Source organism: Ursus arctos, unplaced genomic scaffold (assembly GCF_023065955.2).
Source record: "Ursus arctos isolate Adak ecotype North America unplaced genomic scaffold, UrsArc2.0 scaffold_1, whole genome shotgun sequence".
Lineage (NCBI taxonomy): Eukaryota > Metazoa > Chordata > Mammalia > Carnivora > Ursidae > Ursus > Ursus arctos.
The window spans coordinates 45,154,114-45,177,905 of NW_026622763.1; the positions used below are offsets into that span (position 1 = coordinate 45,154,114).

A 23,792-nucleotide genomic window follows, 5' to 3' on the forward strand; every position below is an offset into this window, starting at 1 on the left:
ATGGTCTCTTCCAAGATACAGGGGTGGTCAAAATATTTTGTTGCCTTCTTTTTTTCTTCTTGTAACAACACAGATGTTCCTTATGATAGGTGAATAGGAAACTCTGGACTCATCGTCTAAAGTGGAAGACACTGATAACAATATCTCAGGCGGCCTGCAACGCAGGGAGGTGCAGTCCAGGACTGCCGGGCTTATAGAGTGAAGTGTTAAAGCGATTCCGCGGTGTGGTGCTCGAGTGCACTAAAAATAGGTAACCCTGAACTATCCTGCAGTTGAAGGACAAGATAAAAATAGGAAATAAACTTGAAAAATAATTGTATAAATAGAGTACCGGGATTAACAACTCAACCCACAGGATCGAATTCACTAATAAGATTTGTTATTTTTATTGAATGCGAAAGATCACGTGCCATTTAGATCTTTAAGGGAAATGGTTATAGAAGTGTATTCTGAATTTAAAATGACTGGCATTCAAGCAGTGATAACTTACACTAGTATTTGGAATAGGGTTTCTTTAAGCTTTTTAGCCAGGATGTCCCTTTATATCATTTAAGGATACTCTTCCCACTTTTATAGAAACAAATATACAAAAAAAGAAAGAAAAAAAAAACACCTTGGATATTCTCTCTCAGATGGATAGATATAACTGATCTTGCAGAGGTCGCTCAAACCCAGCAGGATTTGGAGTGCTGCAGCTTTGCTCTTGTATTCAGTTTCCAGTAAATAGTCAGGACGGGGAAGAGCCAAAGACACGGAGGCATTCAGTGTTCATTCAGCTACGACAGAGACGATATCAAACAGTTTAAAATTCTTCATATCTCCTTAAAAGACAGTACTTAAAATTTTAAAATCCTGTTTTAGAAAAATCTATCCTGGATTATTCACTCTTGGCCCATATTTCAGCCCTCTCCTGGTTTTGCCTTCTGTGTTGCCACCAAACATACTACCAGTTCTTAGCCCTGCCTCTCTTTCCTCCCTGTTCTGTTTTCATGCCCCAGCCATGACTCTAGGGCCAGAACTCTATCAGTTCACACTTGGAATTTGGCAAAGGATCCTTAACTTGTGAATTTCTGCTTTTGTCCGCTTCTGGCGGGTTAACTTAAATGTTTATTTGTGTCATCTTTCTGCTTAAAAACTTCAGGGGATTACTTAGAGAATGAACTTTAAAATCTTAGCCTGGAATTCCAGCTTTTCTAAACCTGCTACTCATTTTTAAATGTAATTAAACATACTTTGTTTTCATTTAATGGTTTTATTAATTAATGTTAACCCCAGGGTCCACCTTCCAATTCATAGCTAGAATAATAAAATATTACCAATAATTTACCATGTGTTCCTTGCTACCCTAATCCCTTCTTCCCCCTCTTGGAGATAACCATTGTTCTAATTTTGGTGTTTTTCATGCCTTTCTTTTTAAAAGTTTTAACACTATATATGTACATATAAATGATAGATCTTTGGGGTGCCTGGGAGGCTCAGCCCATTGAGCATCCCACTCTTGACCTCACCTCAGGTCTTGATCTCAGGGTTGTGAGTTGAAGTCCCATGTTGGGCTCCATGCTGGGCATGGAGTCTACTTAAAAACAAGTAATAAATAAATAAATAAATAATCTTTAACTTTATCAAAAGGTTATCATGCTATATATAGCTTTCTATGGCTTGCTTCAATTTTTTTTTCCTTAACATTTGGTTTCTAAGACTTATTTGTGTTATTGCATGTAGTTATAGTTAAATAATTTTCACTTTTGTATGATACTTTATTGGGCAAATGTATCACAATTGGCTTTGGGGTTGTTCCTTTTTTTTTTTTAAATGACCCAAGTGTGCAAAGTGTATTGCAGACATTCTTGAACATGTCTCCTGGAAAGCATTCCTGCTCTGGTTTCTCTTGGGTGTATGCCTGACAGTGAAATTGTTGAGTTTTAGGCTGTACCAGTGAGGATCCGGGCAGGAACAAGATCAAATTGTGTAACTGAGGGGAGTTTAGGAGAGGACCTGTTACAGGATGATGAAGCGTGCTAGGACCAGCAAGGGCAGGGGCCGTAACCATCTCTATCCGTGCCGAGGCAATGGGAGAAAGTGGTTATTCGAGCCTGAAGGGGGCGTCTGCAGCTGTAGGACAGGATTACCCAACAGAGGTCTCTAGCTTTTTTCAGCCCAACAACAGTCTGGCAGAGAGGGAGCTGATCTCACTAAAAACCCTGACCTCACTCTCTACCCTTCTCTCCAGTGTTTTGCCAGGACCTCTCATTGCCTGAACCCGGGGAGAAGCCAGAATGCAGGAGAACCCACTGACCAAGTCTACAAAGGTCAGCTTCTAAGAATACAGGGCAGGGTGGAGAAGATGGGGCCCTGAATCTAGAGAAGTGAAAGGATATATGCAAATGTTAAACATTACACAATTCCATCATATTTTCTGAAGTGTTTGTACTAATTTACACTCCCAATGGCAGTATAGAAGAGATTCTGTTGATCATATCCTTACCAAAACTTAGTATTGTTAAACTTCTGAACTTTTGTCAGTAGGTTCAAATGGAATCTCCTTGTGGTTTTGGGGTGTATTCCCTCGATCGCTGATGATGCTGAGCTATTCTTCATGTTTATTGACCAGACACATCAACCCTTCTGTAAAAGTCCCCTTCATGTATTGTGGAACTTAACAAGTTTAATCTAAAATTTAAATAGAAAAGCAAAGAATCAAGAATTGCCAAGATATTTCTGAAGGAGAAGAAAAAGGAGTGACTTCTTTTCTATATATGAAGGCTTGTTCTAAAGTTATAGTAGTGAAGAGAGTGTGATATTGGTGCAGGAATACACATCTTGGCCGATAGAAGAGAAAAAAATGAGCCCCAAAAGAGAGGGATCTTCAAAAATGGTAAAGATGATGTGTCAGGTCCCTGGAGAAAGGTGTGGTTATTTAGCAAATAGAATTGAAAATATGAACTCTTCATATAGAAGACGAAAGAGGAAATAGATTGCTGTCTCACACCATACAAAAAAATCAACTTCAAATGCATGCAGACTTTAATAAGTTTACTGTTTTCAGAAAAAATTTCAAGGAATACCCTTTCCTGACTTTAAGTAGGGAAGGATTTCTTAAATATTATACAAAAAAATCCTGATCATAAAAGAAAATACTAATTTACTCAATTACTTTAATGAGATTTTTTTTTTTTCATTAAAAATACAACTTAAAGAATAGGAAACAGGGGCACCTGGGTGGCTCAGTCGGTTAAGCAGCCGACACTTGATTTTGCTCAGGTCATGATCTCAGTCAGGGTCATTAGATTGAGCCCCAAGTCTAGGCATGGAGCCTGCTTAAGATTCCTTCTCTCCCTCTCCCTCTGCCCCTCCCCACCCCTCTCTTTCCCTCTCTAAAAAGAAAAAGAGAAACAATAAGCTACAAACGTGAAAAAGATATTTGCAATGCATATAATGAATAATGGTTAGTGTCAAAAATATATAAAGAATTCCCAAAAATCAAAAACAAAAGGACAAATGACCTGGTGGAAAAATAGGCAACATAATTTTCTAGCATCCTTTTATTTCATGATCATGTTTCATGAACTCTCACTAGTTTATAATTTCTTAGAGGACTGTAATTTTGTCTTAGTCATCTTTTTTCCTTATCACTCTGCTCAGTGCCTGGTAGAAAGAAAATGGTCAACAAATGCTCACTGAATAGATGAACACTCTGGAATAATGTAAGCCCTGTTAACAAGACTCACCATATGCCTACCGCTTTCAGAGTCTCTGCTCACATTGTCAGCTTGGTCACCTTTGTTCCTGTATTTACATTACCAACTCCTGTCCATCTTTGAAAGTCCAGATCACGGTCCCTCTTTACCTCATAATACCTTCACTGCCTCTTCCGTCTACCAGATGTTCTTTTGGGACATCTCCTGCACTGCTGAATTGTATTACTCCATATTTCTACTTCTGTGCCACTTCTCTCTCTGAGATTCTAAACTCCTTGAGGGCAAGGGCCATTATCTTCTCAAGTTCCTCTCACAGTTCGGTGAGGTTCTCAACTCATCTTCAGTGGGGATGTGTCACAACATCGAGTACAACTTTACACCCATCCTCTATGTTTCAAAATGGCAGAGAAATATTGGTCACTTCATTTTGATTTTTCCCAGTTTCAGGCATTAGAGATCAGGTGACAAAGGCTAGGGATATACTCTATGAGAGGTAGCTTGTTGCAGAGAAAAAAAATTGGTGACGGTTGATTGTTCAAGCACAAATTTGTGACTGGAAAAAGGCAGCAGAACATAGTGGAAAAAATGAGGGCCATGGAATCGAATATCTGTCTTTAAGCTCAACACCACCCTAGGTGAGGACACTCCTTAGCGGCTCTAAGCTCGGGTGTAAAATGGGGTGATACAGCTGACGTCACAGATCACCTAGCAGATTAGTGATGCATAGATGGTACTTAACAGATTCTATTGTCCTTACTTCTCTGCTCCCTCATACAAAGAATGCTGTGTTCAATCAGATCTTGGAGTATATGTTTTTATAGTTAACACTTAACCATCAAACTCTTCAATAAACTTTACTAACAGCAAGTTGCTCTTGTCAGATGAATACTTGCATTATATCATTTCCCCTGAGTTGCCTGAAATTCTTGATTGGTGAAAGGGGAGCAAATGACCAAAAATTCAATCTCTCCTTTCCCACATGTGTATAGTACAGCTGGTTGCTTTAATAGGAGTATCTCAGTAATTCATTTCCCAACTTTATTATTAATAATTTCAAAAACCGGGGGAAAAGTGAAAATCATATATAATTATAATCCATATACTTCCCACCTAGATTTAACAGTTGTTCCAACTGCTGAGGTTAATGAGGACATTAGAAGAACTTCTTAATGTGTATTATTTCCTGATGATTTGAAGGTATCTAAAACTCACCAACAGAAGTCACCCAAAGGGTTTCTTCCCTGTGAACTCTTCAATGAACCTTTCCCCATTCATTACAGGAGGGTGTTTCAGATGGCGAGCTATCAAAGAGAGCAAAGTTTGGGCTACTCTTTTCCATAATGCCACTTCCTGGTTTCTTAACTTAGCTGGGCCTGGGCCTCCTCTCTTTTCCCCACATGGCGCGTGTTCCTCCTTTCTTCCATTTACTCCTCCCAAATTTTCATGAAATAGTAGGGTTGCCAGATTTAGTGAAGAAAGATACAGGGCATCCAGTTAAATTTGAATTTCTGGGGTGCCTGTGTGTCTCAGTCAGTTAAAGCATCCAACTCTTGATTTCGGCTCAGAGTCCTCAAGATCTCAGAGTCCTAGCATTGAACCCCACATCAGGCTCTGTGCTCAACAGGGAGTCTGTTTGGGATTCTCTCTCTCTTTCTCTGCTCCTCCCCCCTCTCTAAAATGGATCAATAAATCTTTAAAATTTTTTGAATTTAATTTTAATTTTTTTAGTGTAAGTATAACCCAACTGTTGCATGGGACATACTTATCCAGGGAAGTAATCCATTGTTTATCTGAAATTCAAATTTCACTGGGAAATCTGTATTTTATCTGGCAACTCTATGAAACAGATGAGTCCAAAGGGTTTTTGAGGGGGCTGTGGATCTCCTTGATATTTGGGCTCTTATGCTCACAGGTCTGAAGATAAAACGAGAGAGAAAGAAAAAGGGAGAAAATATTTCGGCATCACAAGGGGATGATTAAGCTAGAATTGTTTTGAACTAGTTGAAAGTTAGAGTGTCCGAGGTATATTTGTGTTGGACTTAGGAAAGAAAATAGTTTGTGGGACTCTGGGGAAAATAGAGTATGTGGATCTGAACGGACTGAATGAGTTTATGATTAGGGTTAAAGTCATGCATGTATGAGTTTGTTTAAGAGCCACATTAATTCTGTAGACCCACCAATCACGAAACCTCAGAGGCATAGCTAGCGGGTAACATCTATGTCTCACGCATCAGCGACGGTGAGGGGGTGGCCATGTGGCCCTTCTGATCTTGGCTGAAGTTGCTCAGCTCTGGGGGTCTGACCGTTGAAAGCGCTAGGCTGGCCTCAGTTGGGAGCTCTGCTCCATGCATCTCTCATTCTCTTCTGAGGACCATCCAGCTAGTTCAGAGATGTCTTTCTTGCAGCAACATTCCGGGCACAGGAGAGCATGCAAATGCGTGCAAAGTTTTGATGCCTCGTCTCCCCATTGGTGCAGTCAATTTCCACTCCCGTCAGCCACAAAATCTACTTCTAGAGGTGGGGAAAGGGCTTTGTCTCTTCAGTGAGAGAAAGTGCGAACGGCAAAAGGTGTGGACGCAGGTGAGGTAGGGCACTGGGGCCTCCACGACGGTCTACCCCAAGGAGCAAGGGTGAGGAGGGACACAGGAATCAGTTGGAAAGTAAAGAGGTTGCTTGTTTTGAAAACTATAAGTTTGGAATGTAGCACTTCTCTTTCTCCAAGATGAGTAATTTGCAAGATTTCCAAATGAATTTCTCCAGTTTGTGAAGCAGAAATGCCAACAGCTCTACACAAATTACCAGAATGTTTCACAATTCCTCTCGAAATACCTGTCAGGAGAGTTCTTCTGAGGGAGCACATGGTGGCATTTTTCTTGCCATAAACAAAATCTATCCGTCCATATGAAGAGTCTGAGGTGTTAAAAATGAAAACTTGCAAGAAAGTGGTAACACTGAAGAGAAAAGGAAGACCAACTAAAGATCCACAATAAGTAGCTTACCGTGTTGGTGTCCCTTGAAATCCAGCACCCTTTTCTTCATCATTTGTGAACTTTGGCAATTGGAAAGAGCATGCGGGAAATTAGACATGTGGGAATCTGCCACGTGTCCGCTTCTGTGACCTTTGTAAAGTAATAATCTCTTTGTGCACTTTTTGTTCCATGTGTAGGTCAAATAATATAGAAATTATGTGTAAACTCTAACACACCAAACAAATTAGCTATTTTTACATCAAAAATAATCTAAGAAAAAAGCATTCAGCCCGTGGAAAACTTCATTGTGACTTCTAACTGCAAGTTCTCTTTTCTTTCGAGTCATTTATCAGAATCAATACATAGTAAAAATGATGAGTGTGATTCTCAGCTTTTTACATTTATTGTGTCTACTGGTAGTGAGTAGAAAATGAACTGGCACTAGACAACTAACTGTATCAGTTGGGACTCTTTGGTTTCGAGTACAAGCAACTTTAGGCATTGAAGGACTTGGATCAGGTGGCAGAGTATGGATTCTATTGCCGATGCCTGGTGGTCAAGGCCAGATCAGGCCTTAAAGTGGGAGGGAGGGTAGCACTCTTCAGAAGGATGGGGAGTATATTAGTCAAATAATACCTGTTCACTAATATTATTAAAAATAGATAGCTTCAGGGGTGCCTTGTGGCTCAGTCAGTTGAGTGTCTGACTTGGTTTCTATTCGGTCATGATCTCATGGTTCGTGAGACTGAGCCCCACGTGGCGCCCCAGTTCAGCTCTACACTCAGCGGGGAGTCTGCTCGGAGATTCTCTCCCTCTGCCCCTTCCCCCACTCACATGTTCTCTCACTCTCTAAAATAATAAATCTTGAAGAAATATATATATAGCTTTAAAAAATGAATTGTGTGCCAAACTCTTTAAATTCATTTAATCCTTATGACCAATTTCATGAGGAAGGTGTATTATATTTTTAAAAGATTTACTTATTTATTTTAGAGAGAGAGAGAGAGAGCGAGCGTGTGTGCGTGCAAGCAGGGGGACGGGCAGAGGCAGAGGAAGGAGAGAGAGAATCCTCAAGCAGACTCCTGACTGAGTGTGGAGCCAGACACAGGGCTCAATCCCAGGACCCTGAGATCATGATCTGAGCTGAAATGAAGAGCCAGCTGCTTTAACCGACTGAGCCACCCAGGCGCTCCAGGAAGGTGTAGTATTAATGCAGTTTTTCAGAGGTTAAAATGAGGCACAGAGAAAATGAGTAATCTGCTCAAGATCTCGTGTCTGGTAAGTGGCGGACCTGTGGTTCAAGCCCAGGTATTTTGACTTTGGGTGTGACTGTACCACAGCAAGAACCAAATAGGAGAACTATGAATTGAATATGAATGGGAAATCTCTCTCTGCAAAAAGTTCTTCCTAAACATTGCCGGTGTAAAAGGCAACTTGCTAAGTGATATTAGAGTGACTTTTTTGGTTTTGTTTGGTTTTGGTTTTGGTTTTTTTTTAATTTTTTATTACGATATGTTAGTCACCATACATCATTAGCTTTTTTTTATAATAATATTTTTTATTATATTATGTTAGTCACCATACAGTACATCCCTGGTTTTTGATGTAAAGTTCCATGATTCCTTAGTTGCATATAACACCCAGTGCACCATGCATTAGTTTTTAATGTAGTGTTCCATGATTCATTGTTTGCGTATGACACCCAGCGCTCCATGCAATACGTGCCCTCCTTAATACCCATCACCAGCCTATCCCAAACCCCCACCCCCTCCTCTCTGAAGCCCTCAGTTTGTTTCCCAGAGTCCATAGTCTCTCGTGGTTCATTCCCCCTTCTGTTTACCCCCCCTTCATTCTTCCCTTCCTTCTCCTACCGATCTCCCTGCTATTCCTCATGTTCCATAAATGAGTGAAACCTTATATGATAATTGTCTTTCTCTGCCTGACTTATTTCACTTAGCATAATCTCCTCCAGTCCCGTCCATGTTACTGCAAATGTTGGGTAATCGTTCTTTCTGATGGCTGAGTAATATTCCATTGTATATACGGACCGCATCTTCTTTATCCATTCGTCTGTTGAAGGGCATCTTGGCTCCTTCCACAGTTTTAGCTATTGTGGACAATGCTGCTATGAACATTGGGGTGCAGATGGCCCTTCTGTTCACTATGTCTGTATCTTTGGGGTAAATACCCAGTAGTGCAATTGCTGGGTCTTAGGGTAGCTCCATTTTTAACTTTTTAACGGACCTCCACACTGTTTTCCAAAGTGGCTGTACCAACTTGCATTCCCACCAACAGTGTAAGAAGGATGCCCTTTCTCAACATCCTCTCCAACATTTGTTGTTTCTTGTCTTGTCCATTTTTGCCACTCTGACTGACGTAAGGTGGTATCTCAATGTGGTTTTGATTTGAATTTCCCTGATAGCTAATGATGTTGAACATTTCTTCATGTGTCTGTTAGCCATTTGTATGTCTTCATTGGAAAAGTGTCTGTTCATATCTTCTGCCCATTTTTTGATTTGATTATTCGTTTCTCTTGTATTGAATTTGAGAAGTTCTTTATAGATCTTGGATACCAGCCTTTTATCTGTAATTTCATTTGCAAATATTTCTCCCATTCTGTGGGTTGCCTCTTTGTTTTGATGACTGTTTCCTTTGCTGTGCAGAAACTTTTTATCTTGATGAAGTCCCACAAGTTCTTTTTTTCTTTTGTTTCTCTTGCCTTTGGAGATGTGTCATGAAAGAAGTTGCTGTGGCTGATGTCAAAGAGGTTACAGCCTATGTTCTCCTCTATGATTTTGATGGATTCCTGTCTCACATCGAGGTCTTTCATCCATTTGGAGTTTATCTTTGTGTATGGTGTGAGAGAGTGGCCCAGCTAGATTTGGCCCGCAGGCCATAGTTCCCCAAAGCTTGATGCAAACTCCACAAGTGAAACCAGCCCCATAGGGTTAATGAGATTGAAACTAGCAAAAAATTTAAAGCTGGCTTTTCAGAAAACTGTTTCTCCCTAATCAGCTGTTGTTTCTTTGCAGACCCCACTAATAAATCCACTAGCTGTTGCCACAGAAGCCTGGACTCAAAGTCGACTGATTTGGTTCCAGCCTATGATACAAGCAAAGCCTTGCATTTCTCATTTGAGGTAAGGAGCCCAAGACCGCATCCAATTTACACAGCATCTCCATCATTGCCCACAGCCGCCTCTCCTTGTCCTTAAGGTAATCCCTCCTGACGCCAGGGGCTGAAATTTGCTGTTTTCTGATGCTAAGTCTCCACCGCAAAGCGAACATGGGATGTATGTTACATATATTTGCTCGCTGCACATGTTCCATTGTTCCTCATGAATAATCATAAACTTCCATTGGAGTGACTTTTTAATATTAAAAACAGTAATAGGCAAGGAAAAACAAAGAAAATGCAAAAACACGATATAAATATACCTGTATGTATTGGGTATAAATATATTGTATTGGATATAAATATATCTATATAGGGATTTATATCAAAACACTAATAGTGCTTGGGGCACATGGGTGGCTCAGTAGGTTAAGCATCTGACTCTTGGTTTCTGTGCAGGTCATGATCTCAGGATTGTGGGATCAAGCTCTGAGTTGGGCTCTGCTCTCAGCATGGAGTGTGCTAGAAAGTATCTGTCTCCTTCTGCCCCTTTGCTCCTCCCCCACCCGCATGCTTGCGAGCACACTCTCTCTCTCTAAAATAAATAAAATCTTAACAAAAACGAAACATTAACAGGGGTTATCTCTAGAGAAAGGAGTGGGGCGCTGGAGACAGAAAAGAGAGTATTTCATTTCATACCCTATAATTTATACAGAATCTGGGTAACTTAAAAATATGTATTATAAAGAAATAACCTGATGGGGGAAAGGAAAAGAAAAATGCCTATATGCAAAAAATTAAATACGAAAATTGAAAATTGGTTCTAAATCATTTCTGTATCTTTATTCTGCTATTACTTAAGGATATGGCTGGTGAAAACTATTTGTCTCAAATTTCTTTCCCAATTGAGTAGAGAGGTTAGCGCATGCTTTTCTCCTGAAACAGTGAGGATAAGGCAATCTTTTCAGAATGTATGTGTATTAATGGTTCATGTACTATGCGATCTTTTAAAAATATCTTAATGATAAACTACTTCAAGTATGCTAAAATCTGGAGTAATCCAAGTACATTTGACCCTTGAACAAATGGGTTTGAGCTGCCTGGGTCCACCTGTATGCAGATTTTTATCGGTATCGTGGAATAAATATATTCCCTTCCTTATGATTTTAACATTTTCTTTTCTTTGGCTTTATTGTCAAATTGCAGTATATAATAATGTAACATACAAAATATGTGCTCATCAACTGTCGATGTTGATGTTATCTGTAACGCTTCCAGTCAACAGGCTATTAAGATTTGAGGGAGTCAAAAGTCATACGTGGATTTTCGACTGTGCGGGAGATTGGCACACCGAATCCCCATGCTATTCAAGGGTCAAATGTACTTGTTTTCAAACTGCAGCCTATAAAATAAATACAAACACAACTGATGTCACCTGTCCCTCTCCCCAATCCAATCTTCATTTCTTGGTACCCACTAGCAAAACTGTACTTTTTCCCTACGTAGACAGCCGTAATATATGGTATTGTTTTGCATATTTTATATAGCTGGTGTCATAAATCGTGCAGTGCTGCACAACTTGCTTTTTTTGCTCATTTTTGAGCTGCACCCATGTTGACATGCATAACCCTGGTTTGTTCATTTTGACTGCTGTACAGAAGTCTATCCTATGAATGTACTAATGTTGACTGCTGGTTAGGACTCCTTTCTGCTGTTGTACACAGGCTGCCTTGACTTTTTTTTTTATTAAGATTTTTTAATCTCTATACCCAGCTCGGGGCTTAAACTCACAACCCCAAGATTGAGTCACATGCCACACCCACTGAGCCACGAGCCCCACTGTTAATGTCTCCTTATGCACATGCAGAAGTACTTAAGGTAACATGGTAATACATCTTCATTAGATATTGCAAATTTGATAGTTGCGCCAGTATGTTTTCCCACCAACAGTGAAAGAGTTCCACGGCTTTGTTGTCCTTGACAACACTTGCTATTTTGAAACTTACACTGTGGCTAATCTGATGGGTGTGACGTAGTACTTCCTTGTGTCTTAACCTGTATTTCCTTGATTAGTGAACAGTATTCTTCCCTTATTTCTTGGCCTTTCAGATTTATCCTTGTAAGAAATCTTGTTTTTTCAATGTGCATATTTCTGTTGGGTAGTGTTTCATGACTTTTAGGAATTTTTTTAAATAAATTATATATATTAAAAACATTCTTGTGGCTTTTTTCACTTCTATAGTACTTAATGTACACATATAAGTCTTAAATTTTAACATTTATACTTTTATGAATGTCCCTTTGTGTCCTACTTAATTTTTCCCATGCTGAGGTCTGAAAAATGTTGAATATATTTGAATATATTCATCTAAGTTTTAAAATATTACTTTTAAAAGTTGTCTTTAGGGGCACTTGGGTGGCATAGTTGGTTAAGTGTCCAACTCTTGATTTCAGCTCAGGTCATGACCTCAGGGTTGTGAGATTGAGCCCTGCGTTAGGCTCTGTCTCAGCACAGAGTCTGCTTGGGATTCTCTCCACCCCTATCGCCGCCCCCCTCCCGTGTCACTCTCCCGCTCAAATAAATCTTCAAAAAAATAGTCTTTAATACAACTCAAATATATTTGTTTATGGTTTGAAGTAGGGATCCAAATTTATTTTTTTCCAAGTGGACAGTCATAATTTTATAAAAAGTCACTGCTTTCGCTAACAGTTTACAATAATAGAACTTAAGTTTCCATATATGAGGGTCTCTTCAAGTCCGATTTAAGGAAATAGCAGCAACATTTAACATTTAATGTGCACCTGCCATTGCTAAGCATTTTGTATGTTTAGATCCTGCACTTTGGAGTCTAAATGGGCCTACATGTACACTAGAGAGCCCTGATGGATGGTAGGACTTATGATGACCTTTTTGTTTACTGGCTGATAGATAGGTCGTCAGGTGAAATTCACAAATATGCTGATTGACACAAACTAAATATATAACTTGTTTTTATTAAACAGGGGGAAAAAAATCAACACATTTTCCAAAGAGGCAGACATCCCAAGAGCTTTAGTGAAAACCAACGTAACATCAACTTGTCTTTTAGAATAAATGAGCTATTAGATTCTTAAAGTAGGACTAGAACATGAATGAGCTCTAGACCCCAGTACAGTTATAAGACAACAAATTAGGCATTGTTTTGCTTAACAGTTTTAGCTCTAATGTAAATATATATTACTTAGAATATTAGCATCTGAACTAAAGACTTTATCATTTTACTTTAATTAAAACCAGGATTTCTGGAACCTCCAAGTAGCCTTTGAAGTTTTCCAGGATGGACATGGACTAACCCTTATTCCCTGCTACATATCAAAAGTAGAAATAATTGTCACAATAGATCAACATTGTCATAAGGTGATTTCTAAGGCTTCTGGCACATAAATGTGTAATATCTGTGTGACAACAATGTCATGATTATATACAAAAAAATATTTAAAATGCTCCTTGTGCAATTTAAGTTCTAAAGATTAAAAAAAAAGTTCCATGTTAATATTAAAATACTATGAGCTTCCCATAAATTTGACATTGATTTTGTAATTACATGAAGAACACACAAGATAAGACTTGCACACCAAGTGATTCATTTTAATTAACTGTTGAACCGAATATACTTGATATTAGTTCTCTATCTCATACTTTCAGCCAAAACAGACTTTAATATAACTTATAAACATTTCCAATTAAACTGTAACATTGAGGCAGCAAATGTTTGCCTACCTACATATGTGTCACACAAATGTAAGCCTATGAATCTCAATTTATCCTTTTGTCTAAGTCACCATTGTAGAGAATGTGTAAGTGAAATCAACAAAAGGTGACTACTTCTCATTTGAAAGAAAATGAAAGTCATTAACACCTTGTCTTAAAGTTCTAAAGCAGCATATTCAGCTTTTAAGGCAAAAAAAAAAAAAAAAGGCCAAAAATATAACTTATAAATTCTATAATTCTTCTTTTGGCATTAAAAGCCACAGCACAAATTCTCACACTTTAATAGACAATATATTAGTGTACATCTGAATATACATTTGCCAACATTCTCCGTTAGGACGAAGGTGTTCTCGAAGTAGAGGTGATGAAGTGCATCGTAACAGGCAACATTTAATGGCCGTCCTGGGCAGCAGGGGACATGGAAGGGCTGAGTCTTGACCTTCCATTCACAGATATTGTATTTGATGGAACAGTAACCTAAGAGAAAGAAACACATTTTGCGCCCATCAATTTAAAATGGGAAAGCTATCTAATTTTCAACAATTACCACATTTTAACTTCTGCTTAATTGTAAATGAGAATATGTAGCATTTATTATTCAATAAACCACAAATAATCAGGAAGAAATGTTCACTCTACCATAAAATTAAAAATGAGAGAGTTGTTATTTCCACAACAAACAAGTTAAATAATCCATTAACACATCTTAGTCTTCACAAAATTACCAAATCAACTCAAAGGACAAGAGCACAAACAGACTGCAGGCCAAGCTGTTGAAGAGCGTTTTTTGCTAAATTAATTCTGGCTCCCAAAGTGCCTTGGATAATGTAGAAAAATAAAGTGAATTTCACAAAGCAAAGAATTTTGCAAATTCTAAAATTGTACTGATGACATATATTAACTTGAAGTTCCCCTCCCAGGTACCCCTTATTTATAAGAAAATACAGCTTTGGTTTTTAAAATGCTTTCATATAGGGGCACCTGGGTGGCTCAGTCTGTTAAGTGTCTGCCTTCAGCTCAGGTCATGATCCCGGGGTCCAGACCTGTGTCAGGCTCCCTGCTCGGTGGGGCATCTGCTTCTCCCTCTCCCTCCCCCTGCTCGTGTTCTCTTGCTCTCAAATAAATACAATCTTAAATAAATAAATAAATAAATAAAATGCTTTCATATAAAGGGCTAAAAAAGTCAAATCTATGACTGTTATGCCAAACAATTACAGATTGAAAAGTAGTTTTTTTCTTCCAATAAACTCCTAAATTCCAAAATTCAATGGCAAAGTCTCTATAATGGTAAGTGAATGAAATACACTAAGAATTTCCTAAATAGCTTGGAATTTGAAATTATTTAGAACATTTTTTTAAAAGTCATATGCATTCTGGATAGTAGATAGGTATAATATTTTGAAATACTATACATAAAAAATGACAATATTTTAAGAAAAATGGTTAATCTCTAGATTACAATTTGGCTAGTTTAGACTCTTAACCAAACATTATCATCTTCTCACAAGAAGAAAACTGAAGTACAAAAGGACACAGATTCTGCCTAGCAACAAGTAAGTTAGTGAAAAGAGAAATAAAATGGGCAAATTTAGTTTGGATATGATTTCCTTGTGCTTCATTTGTTGCCTTTTATTAAATGAAGATTATCATCCAAACTAATCAGCTTTCTTGACTGTCTAGAATCCAGAATGCTGTACCGTGTTGACACTATCCACCTGAAATTAAAGCAACAACAACAAAACACGAAAAGTTGCCACCAGGGGAAAAAGAGCTCATCTGCATTTTGTTCAGTATTCCCGTGGATTCCTTTCCAAGTATAGTCAATGAACAGCAGACAGGTAATTACTTTTCATTATGTAACTTTGGTCTGAAAAGTTTCAGTGTGTAGGGATTATTTTTGTAATTATTGCCAAAATTGCAGTCTTCATAATTCTTTGTAAAGTAAAAGAAATTTTGTTTTAAGCATTTAAAAAACACACTGATGACTCTAATACAAGTAGGAGATGTTTATTGTAGCACCATTTATAGAATGGAAAAACTAGAATCCAGTTAAAGTCCATCAATAAGGAACAAATAAACCATGGTTCATTCACAGAGTCAAATACTATGTAATCTTAGAAGAACTGTGTGTATGTGTGTGTGTGTGCGCGCATGCATGTGTGGGTGTGTATGTGTGTGTGTATAATAAGATGGAAGACTTCAAAGAGATATTTGTGAATGTTTTACAGGATTCTATTTTTGTATGTATTTAAATATGTTTATATACTACAAAAGTGTTCTGGAAGGTTTCACGGTAATCTATCATGAGCAGTTACTGTGGGAGGGGAATGGTATTTTGTTTGATATTTAAAAATTCGTATACTAAATTTCAAGCATGAGAAGACCTCATTATAGACTAGTCCGTAAGTTCTGCGAGGTCAGAAACCTTGTCTATTTTAATGCCACATTATATGCATGTTTATTTTAGTGACTGGCACTGTGTAGATCAATGACTATTTCTTGAATGGAATATGGTAACTTTTTATAAACTTTTATAAAGTAAAAAAGTACTGCTTGAGTTTTCTAGATAATGAATATGACACTTACAATAAAGATATTTTTTAAAGTAACATTAAAGAATTTACTGTTAAGAGCAACTGTTGGTTGACTACCCTTTAACTTCAAAGAATTTTCAGGAATATTCATGCAGCTTTCTTATTCTTGTGAGGAGCGTTAACTACGAAACTATCATTTATTTTTAATTTAAAAATATACAGAAAGAAGTGCCAACCTGAAGCCTTTAGATTGTTCAAATTCCAATCAAGGAAATATGAACAAAAAGCAGACCAATTAAACAAATAAAACAAGCCAGGAAGATTCTGGGTGACTTATCCAGCTTTTTCTTCCTTCCAGATTTCCATGTAGCCAAAGATAAATTTTACATTCTGAGGAAATGGTTAATATCAATCACTAAATACTACTTGTCAGTTTATTTTCAGACTTTATTTTTACAAACCTATATTCTATTTGTAATAGTGTAATGACCTTTAGTAACTGAAGCATCAACAAGAACCAAGAGTAGCCAAAGAAGTTCTTATATCAATGTACGTCAATGATAATAGGTTACTTATGCTCTTATTCTCTGAAAACAATTTGCTGATTCACATATAAATCTTAACACCAAACACATTTTATCAAATACTGAACTGGATTTATTAAAACTTTACAAGAAGGCAAGAGATCTCTGTGACTGCACTGGGGTCAAACAGGGGTAAGGTGTAGAAAAAATCTTAAGAAATATGAAAAAACATGGCATGTTCATGACTACATTTACACCAGAGCAGTCAACTAGATAATTGTTCTAATATGAACCAATTATTATAATGAAGGTTAATTACTCGGGTATGAACCAGAGCCATAAGGCAGGTTGGTACCTGGAGTTAAACTGAACATTTGGGTGCCAAAATACAGGCAAACCGGGAGCCAACTTTCTGATGAACAATCTAAACCTACTGTCAAAATCACTGAAGATTTTATTTGGCACTCTCACTGCTGTTCTATAAAAGAAATGTTAGAATTTAAAACAAACCAGGAGAAACGTTCAGTACAGGACAGAAATATGGGACTTAAGCAAAGATCACAAGGAATTAGAGCCTTCTTGCATCCATTTCTACTTCCTTTTGCAATATAATATTTTTTGAAATATAATACATGTACAGAAAAGTGCCCTGAACTTAAATAAACAACCCAATGAAAACAAACACAAACATATATATGATCTACTAGCCAGGCCAAGAAAAGAATATTTCCAGCTCCTTACTGAGCTTGCCTTTATTTAAAATGTTGACATTTTCTCTATCACTAAATGTCTCTCGTTTAGACATTTAAAAAATACTGCATTAATATTTATCTTGATTACCTAGACTTTCGGTTCCCTCTTAAATTGTGTGCCTGTCTTGCTCCCACAAGCCCCCAGCAACCCCTTTTCTTTCCCTGTGGAAGTAACCCTATCATGATTTGTATAATTACTTCCTCGCTTTTAAAAATAATTGCCACCTACGCGTGCTGTCAAACTTTACACATATATAGTTTTACAGGTCTTTACACTGTTGTGTTTAGCTGCATCTTGCCCAATTTATTGCTATTTGATAGTCCGTTCTTTGAAGATACTGTTTATCCTCTTTCTGGATATTAAGGTTATATTTATTTGGAGCTATTAAAAACAATATTTCATGAATGTTCTTATATGTGAGTCCCGGTACACAACACACACCTTTTTTAGGGTATATAATTAGAAGTGAAAATACTGATCATGGAGTGTGGATATTATTAACCTTACTAGACCCTGTGTCCATTTTTAGTGGAAGAAAATGGATTATGTAAGGAATTTTCATTAAACAAAATTTACGAACTGGCACTGTAAAGACTCAGAGCTATCGATAATCTCCTACTGAAAGAAAATTTAGCCTCGATAGAACCTAAAGTAGTGAGTTATAAACAGGATACAATTATAGGATCATCATTTAGGGCCTGCTTTCTATGCTGATTCACATCCAGCTCATTCTGGAAGCAATGGGAGTTTTATAAGTGAAGAGACTGCCAATTCAGAGCCCATAACACTAAGCACACAGCTGCTTGCCTGTACAGTTCTGCAGGCCTAAAAGACACTCCCAACTTAATGCACTGTTTTCTGCAATGTGTCCATTGAAACGGGTTACTGTATCCACTGACTTTAGTACGAAGGCACTGCAACTAATTTCTGCGTAGCTACTTGGTTCTCCGTGGACCCTATGTGCCACTGTTTCTCAGCCCCAGGCTGCGAACACCCAGAAGGCAGAGGCTTCATTTTATCCGTTTTCCTCTCCTCAGTACCTACTACAGTGTTTAGTACTTTAGTGCTTAAAAAATGCTTATCAAGTTTACTGACCTGAGAAAGCTTTAGATCAGAAGTGACCGATTTGAAACACGACCCGAATTTACGAGATTAGAAAGAGAAATATTTTCATAAGTGAGAATGTACAATATATCTGCATGGGCATATTTCCCCATAAAATATAAATGTCATGACCTGTGAAATACCATTTTTAATACTGAAAACTACACTTTTTGTTTTTGTTTTTGTTTTTTGTGGATTTTTTTGCCACCTGGCACCTAAATTCAGACTCTACAAATACCTGACAAAATTCAAACCTAATCCCCTGAATTACCCCTTCACGTTTCCTCCACTCCTGACAGCAGGCAGTATTTTGCCCTGTCTCCCTGTTTGGCCAACTGGGAGTGCCAAGCCCTCTGTGAAACAGTGGTCACCCATGGCTCTGCTCAAACACAGGGAGGAAAGTGGTAGCGCGGGCAGGGCCAGCCGTGGAGATGTGCCCGAGATGCCCTCCCCTTTCTTTCTCTCTCTGCAGAATTCCTGTCCCTTCGCAGATTTCATTTCTGTTGAGCTCAGTGTTTTGCTCAACAAGTCTCTTACTCTTCTCTAAATAGCTTCTAAAATGATTAGGGAAGGAATTTACAAAACGAAATGCCTAGGGAGTCAGGGGAATAATGAGTACTTTTCTTGTCTTGGGTGTTGAGGAACTTGCAACCAAGACAACTAAGGGGAGAACAAGAAAGACATTTAGGGAGACGACAGCCTCTGGGAAGTCCAAGTGACGATGCCAGGCTCCAGGCTTCACCACGTCCATCTTCTTTGAGTGGACGAAAGCGACAGAGGGGGAAACTCACCTACAAATAATTCCCCGGGACATTTCTTTGGCATTTGCTCCAAAAAGAAGTATACCTCCTCTCCTGAAGTTCTCCTGCACCTTAGTAAGGAGCTAGCCACATGGGCAGGGCATGATAGACTAGAATTTCTGTATGCGATGTCATCTAATTCCTTAGATTTTCCCTACATTTTTTTGTTTAACCTATAAAACAATGTGCCCCCCCACCCCCGCCCCCACCCAATCCCCCACATATGGTAGTTAACTTTGATCACCGTGGGAGCTAGGACTGAAAAACTGGAGGTTCCTATTACTAGTGCAGCTTTTCTGGAATAAGGAGGGATTTTCTTTCTGAAAGAATTTTTCTTACTGTGCTGATACAATTTATAAACTCAGAGTCCAGGGTACTTTCTATGTATAGTCATATAATAATGAGCAAAACCCATGTTCTGCACCTGGCCCATGGTGTGGAAAATAGACCGGACATATTTTTAAGTATGTGTAAGACTCTGGACTCTTTCAGCTTATATTTCAAAAATGACCCTTGACATCAAAGAGTAACTTCTGGCATCCTCCCTATTCAGATTCAAAAGCCAGAAAACAATTTCCCCTAAGTATTAGTTTGACAATGTTGAAAATAGACCCACTGTCACCCATCTGATAAAGAAAACTTACCCTTTTCAATTTGGCAGCAGCCTCTCCAGAGCGGATTGCAGTGAGCAAACTCTGTCGGATCTGTTCTGGGTCAGAGCTTTGGAATGTTAAAGAACTTTGTCTCTTAAGAATGAATGATGGGCAGTCAGTTGGAGATGGTATTTGGGAATTCTGTTCATTATGTGCAGAGTTATTTCCCTATAAAAATAAATGCAAAATATTTATATGAATACCAAGTGAAGAATGAGCCATTTAAAAAAATTTTCATCATCAGTATTCTTTAAGAGTCACTATTTGCCACACTGGTGTTTTAGACAGCTCAGTTTCCCTACCCACTGAATTATCTCTGCTGCCAGAGCTCAGTTGGAAGATGAGGGTATTACTTTCCCTTCTCTTGAACTTATGAGACTAAGGAAGAAAAGTGGTACCTCTCTTTGCTTTATGAATACAGTGGTAATTTTACTGTCTTTGAGTCAAATGATGCTGATTTTGCCACTGGAATTGGCTAGAAGAGCCAAATTAATAATAATAAAAATTCCTTAGACTAAAAAATAACACATTTTTTATAGTTACAACATATTAGGTTGTGAAATTATCATTTTTGACAGTACAAAATGGACAAACTGACAATTTTATATTGCTTGAATCTAACATATCTTCTAATAAAGGAATATTAATGACTGTGCTACATGTAACAGCTTATTTTGTGTTTCTGGAAGTCACAGGGGCTAAATGATGACCATGTTTTATTTTCCCATGGACTAAAAATTAATATTAGGAATTTCCAAATTTAAGAATCAAAAATTTAATTAAACTTCTTAGGAAAGAATATTTAGTAACTGATTTAACTGAAAACTATTATCAAATAATCTTAAAAATGTCTTTTTTAAACTGCCAAACATCTTTACAAAAGATGAACTAAACAGAATTCAGGCAATGACTCAAAAACTGTATTATCTAAACCAAACTTCTGTTGTTTAGGAATGGCATTCCATCCTAAGAAGAAACACAGGCTTTGTTCCCAAGTAAAGAATTAATCTCTACATCATACATCTCTTCCTGACATTAAAGCTAAGAAACATAAATGTGAAATATATGAAGAAATATCTTTTGAGATGAATATTGCTTTGAGATTATGGAAAAATCTCTACTTGGCAGTGTAGTTAATCTTCTGTTACTCTAGGAATGTTTGAAAAAGTACTATAAAATACTTCTGGAACTGTCACACAAATCTGAAAGTATTCTTTAAACACTATCAGAGTAAAGGTACACAAAATATTTTTTTAAAAATTGCAAGTGGATTATTGTAATTCATACTGTAAGTGTCATCCTCTCCTTTGACTATACTATTTGAATCTAGCAAATTATAACACTTAGTTGACCAAACACGAAGTCAGTAAGTGTCCCTTTTTATGTAAGTTATTGAGGTTAGACAGTGGTTAAATGATATTTTAGTCAACATACCAGTCACTGGAAAAGTTGACACTGAATTATCAAAAATGGGAAATTAAGAAAATTATATATTTAAACTCTGGTTTCAGTTTAAATTGTTTATATGTATCAATTTTTGGTAATTGGGGTTGAGGATATGTGATTGAAAATGCCTAGTTGAGAAATGTCTGGTTATTTTATCTAGTCTTTTAAATACTGCTTATATTTCTATATAATTAAAACTATTTATTTTGCTATTATGTGGAATTGGAGAAGACATGAAACCAGAACATCAGAAAAGTTGTAAACAAACTGAGATAAGCAAAACAGGAAAATAGTCAGAACTATAAACTAGTACGGTACACAAAGGTATGCGCAAAGAAACTTCGAATTACAATATTTGCTAATGACACAATTATTAGAATGATGACATTTATAGTACTACCCAGTCATGTTAAATGAATTATAAGAACTCTGAGAGTAAATAATCAGATTTTATGTGTTACTACTGTTTTCTCCCTGTGGTAGCTTGCTGTTACATTAGTATGAATTCAGAGTTAAGTAACAAACATGCCAACATGCCTGTCAACCCCCATTTAAACCCTGTTGTATTAGAACCCCTCATTTTTAAAAAATGTGACATTACCTCATCACGCACACACGGCTGTGGGATGCCCACAAATTTATGTACAGAAGGAGCCTTCCCTTCTTCTGTGTCGGGTGGAGGCGGGGCGGCCGCACCCTCGCCGCTGGGCTCCGGGCGCACTTTGCTGAGTGACTGTGACCGTTTCACGACCGCAAGGGCAAAGGGGGACGGCGCAGAGCTCGAGTAAGGTCTAGGGGCACCAAAAGTTTTCAAAGTCTTCAGATTTTGGGCTGCTAACTGACTCGCAGGAAGAGGAGCGGGTCTCGGAGCTACGGAAGGAGGCAGGGTTTCCGTAGGCTTCTGGCTGCTGCGGTCATCATCGGGGCTTTGAATATGCGGCTGTGGAGGAGATGGAGCTGTTTTACTTAAGGGAGAAAGAGTTTGCTCTGGAGGAGGCAGCACATCCCTTTCCTCCTCTTTCTTTATTAGTTCTTTTGGAGTGGGGTTTGGGGCCACGTGGACACTCCTGGCAGCGGCAGATGTCACATAGTGACCTGAAACTCTCTTTTGCATCTGTAAGAAAAAAAAACTTGGTTTGGTCTGGGGATTTGAAACCCGAGATTTAAGTTTTGACTCCAAAATATTGTTTATATCTTCCAAATTCGGCACAAAAGGAGCTGTGCCAGCGTCTTTCGTCATTCTGGGTGCAGGTTTCAGAGGATTCCCCGTGGCGATATGGGGCGAGCTCTCCACACTGTGCACCTGAGGCTCTGTTCTCGGGGTAAGCTTCAGTTGAACGTCTGCCTGGGGCTCCTTTGGGCTTTCAGAAATAACAAGATCTTCTGTTTGGATCTCAGTTTCTTTCACACTCTCATGAGTGTGCTTTCTTCCTAAAGTATGTACCTCTTGATCATCTTTATATCCAGTGGTTTCTGATTCCCAATTGTTTACTATCTCCAGGGATTTGGGAGGCACAATTTTATAAGTAGTCATTCCAATTTTGGGTATGTACTCTCTTGTGATTTCATTTGAAGGCTTTGGCTTGGGATCATAGTCTTGTTTATAAAGTGGGTAATTCTTTACATGAGAAATAGCTGAATTTTTATCAATTCCATCTATAGGAGGCAAAAGATCATCATTACCATGTGTATACATTGGATCTTTTATGGTGAGTTGATTTTCTGACTGTACATTTAGGGGGCCCTGACTCCTGAATTTCCTTGAGGCATCTACAGAATCTTGGGGACTTGAAGATGAGTGTTGAGTTGATTTATTGTTACTTGGAGTATGCACACTTTCATTAACTTTGAAATTAGACAAATTATGATCTCGGTGATTCCCATCAAAGCCATCAGTGGAAGGGACCGTCTGAATGGCTGCGTCTTGCATTTTGGTCTTTTCCTCACTGGGCTGATTCAGTTTCTGGTCTTGTACTAAGGAAGCAGCCAGAAGATTTTCAGCAGTATCAGTTTTATGTGCCTGATAGTTTGATGGTCTGTCAACTTCCATGTCCACATTTTTATTTTTGGCAACACCTCCTACATTGATTTCTGTTCTCCTCACTCCATTTTTCATATGATCCTCTGTGTTCGGTGGAATGACAATTACTTCATTTTGATCTACTGAGAGAAAAAAAATATTGTCAAGTTAAATGTGAACAAAGGAGGAAAACTTCAAGTTTTCAATGCTCGCCTCCCCCAAACTGAAATAGGTTGGTTTGAATTCTACAGATAATTTTCAGCTCACTAATTATACAAAAGCAGGTAGTAGCATTAGGAAAAACAGCATGGGCTTTGGTATCACAGAAACCTGAGTCTAGAACCCAGATGGACTTACACGTTTCTTAACCCCTTTGAGCCAAACCCAGTTTCCTCAGATGTAAAAAGGTGAAAATATGTATTATAT

General features: G+C 38.1%; 1 protein-coding gene and 1 long non-coding RNA gene across 19 annotated transcripts in view; one reads left to right on the forward strand and one right to left on the reverse strand.

The window, feature by feature from the left end:
- LOC125281345 (uncharacterized) overlaps positions 1 to 22,071 on the forward strand; it is a 68,009-nt gene extending 45,938 nt beyond the window's left edge. For 2 of the 4 annotated variants that reach the window (XR_007188509.2, XR_008961311.1), the window contains 3 exons: positions 2,231 to 2,309; positions 9,700 to 9,806; positions 15,213 to 19,449. This is a non-coding gene — a long non-coding RNA (uncharacterized LOC125281345). Of the gene's footprint in view, positions 1 to 2,230; positions 2,310 to 9,699; positions 9,807 to 15,212; positions 19,450 to 20,851 lie in introns of those variants that run through there. The other 2 variants (XR_007188508.2, XR_008961312.1) reach the window with 2 other exon arrangements.
- COBLL1 (cordon-bleu WH2 repeat protein like 1) overlaps positions 12,756 to 23,792 on the reverse strand; it is a 161,164-nt gene continuing 150,127 nt past the window's right edge. For 10 of the 15 annotated variants that reach the window (XM_057318228.1, XM_048214494.2, XM_026492660.4 and 7 more), the window contains 3 exons: positions 21,948 to 23,509; positions 19,892 to 20,068; positions 12,756 to 14,009 (listed from right to left, as the gene is read on the reverse strand). In XM_057318228.1, the coding sequence (XP_057174211.1) occupies positions 13,923 to 14,009; positions 19,892 to 20,068; positions 21,948 to 23,509 (1,826 nt within the window). In that variant the 3' untranslated portion in view covers positions 12,756 to 13,922. The remainder of the gene's footprint in view (positions 14,010 to 19,891; positions 20,069 to 21,947; positions 23,510 to 23,792) is intronic. The other 5 variants (XM_057318233.1, XM_048214495.2, XM_057318227.1 and 2 more) reach the window with 1 other exon arrangement.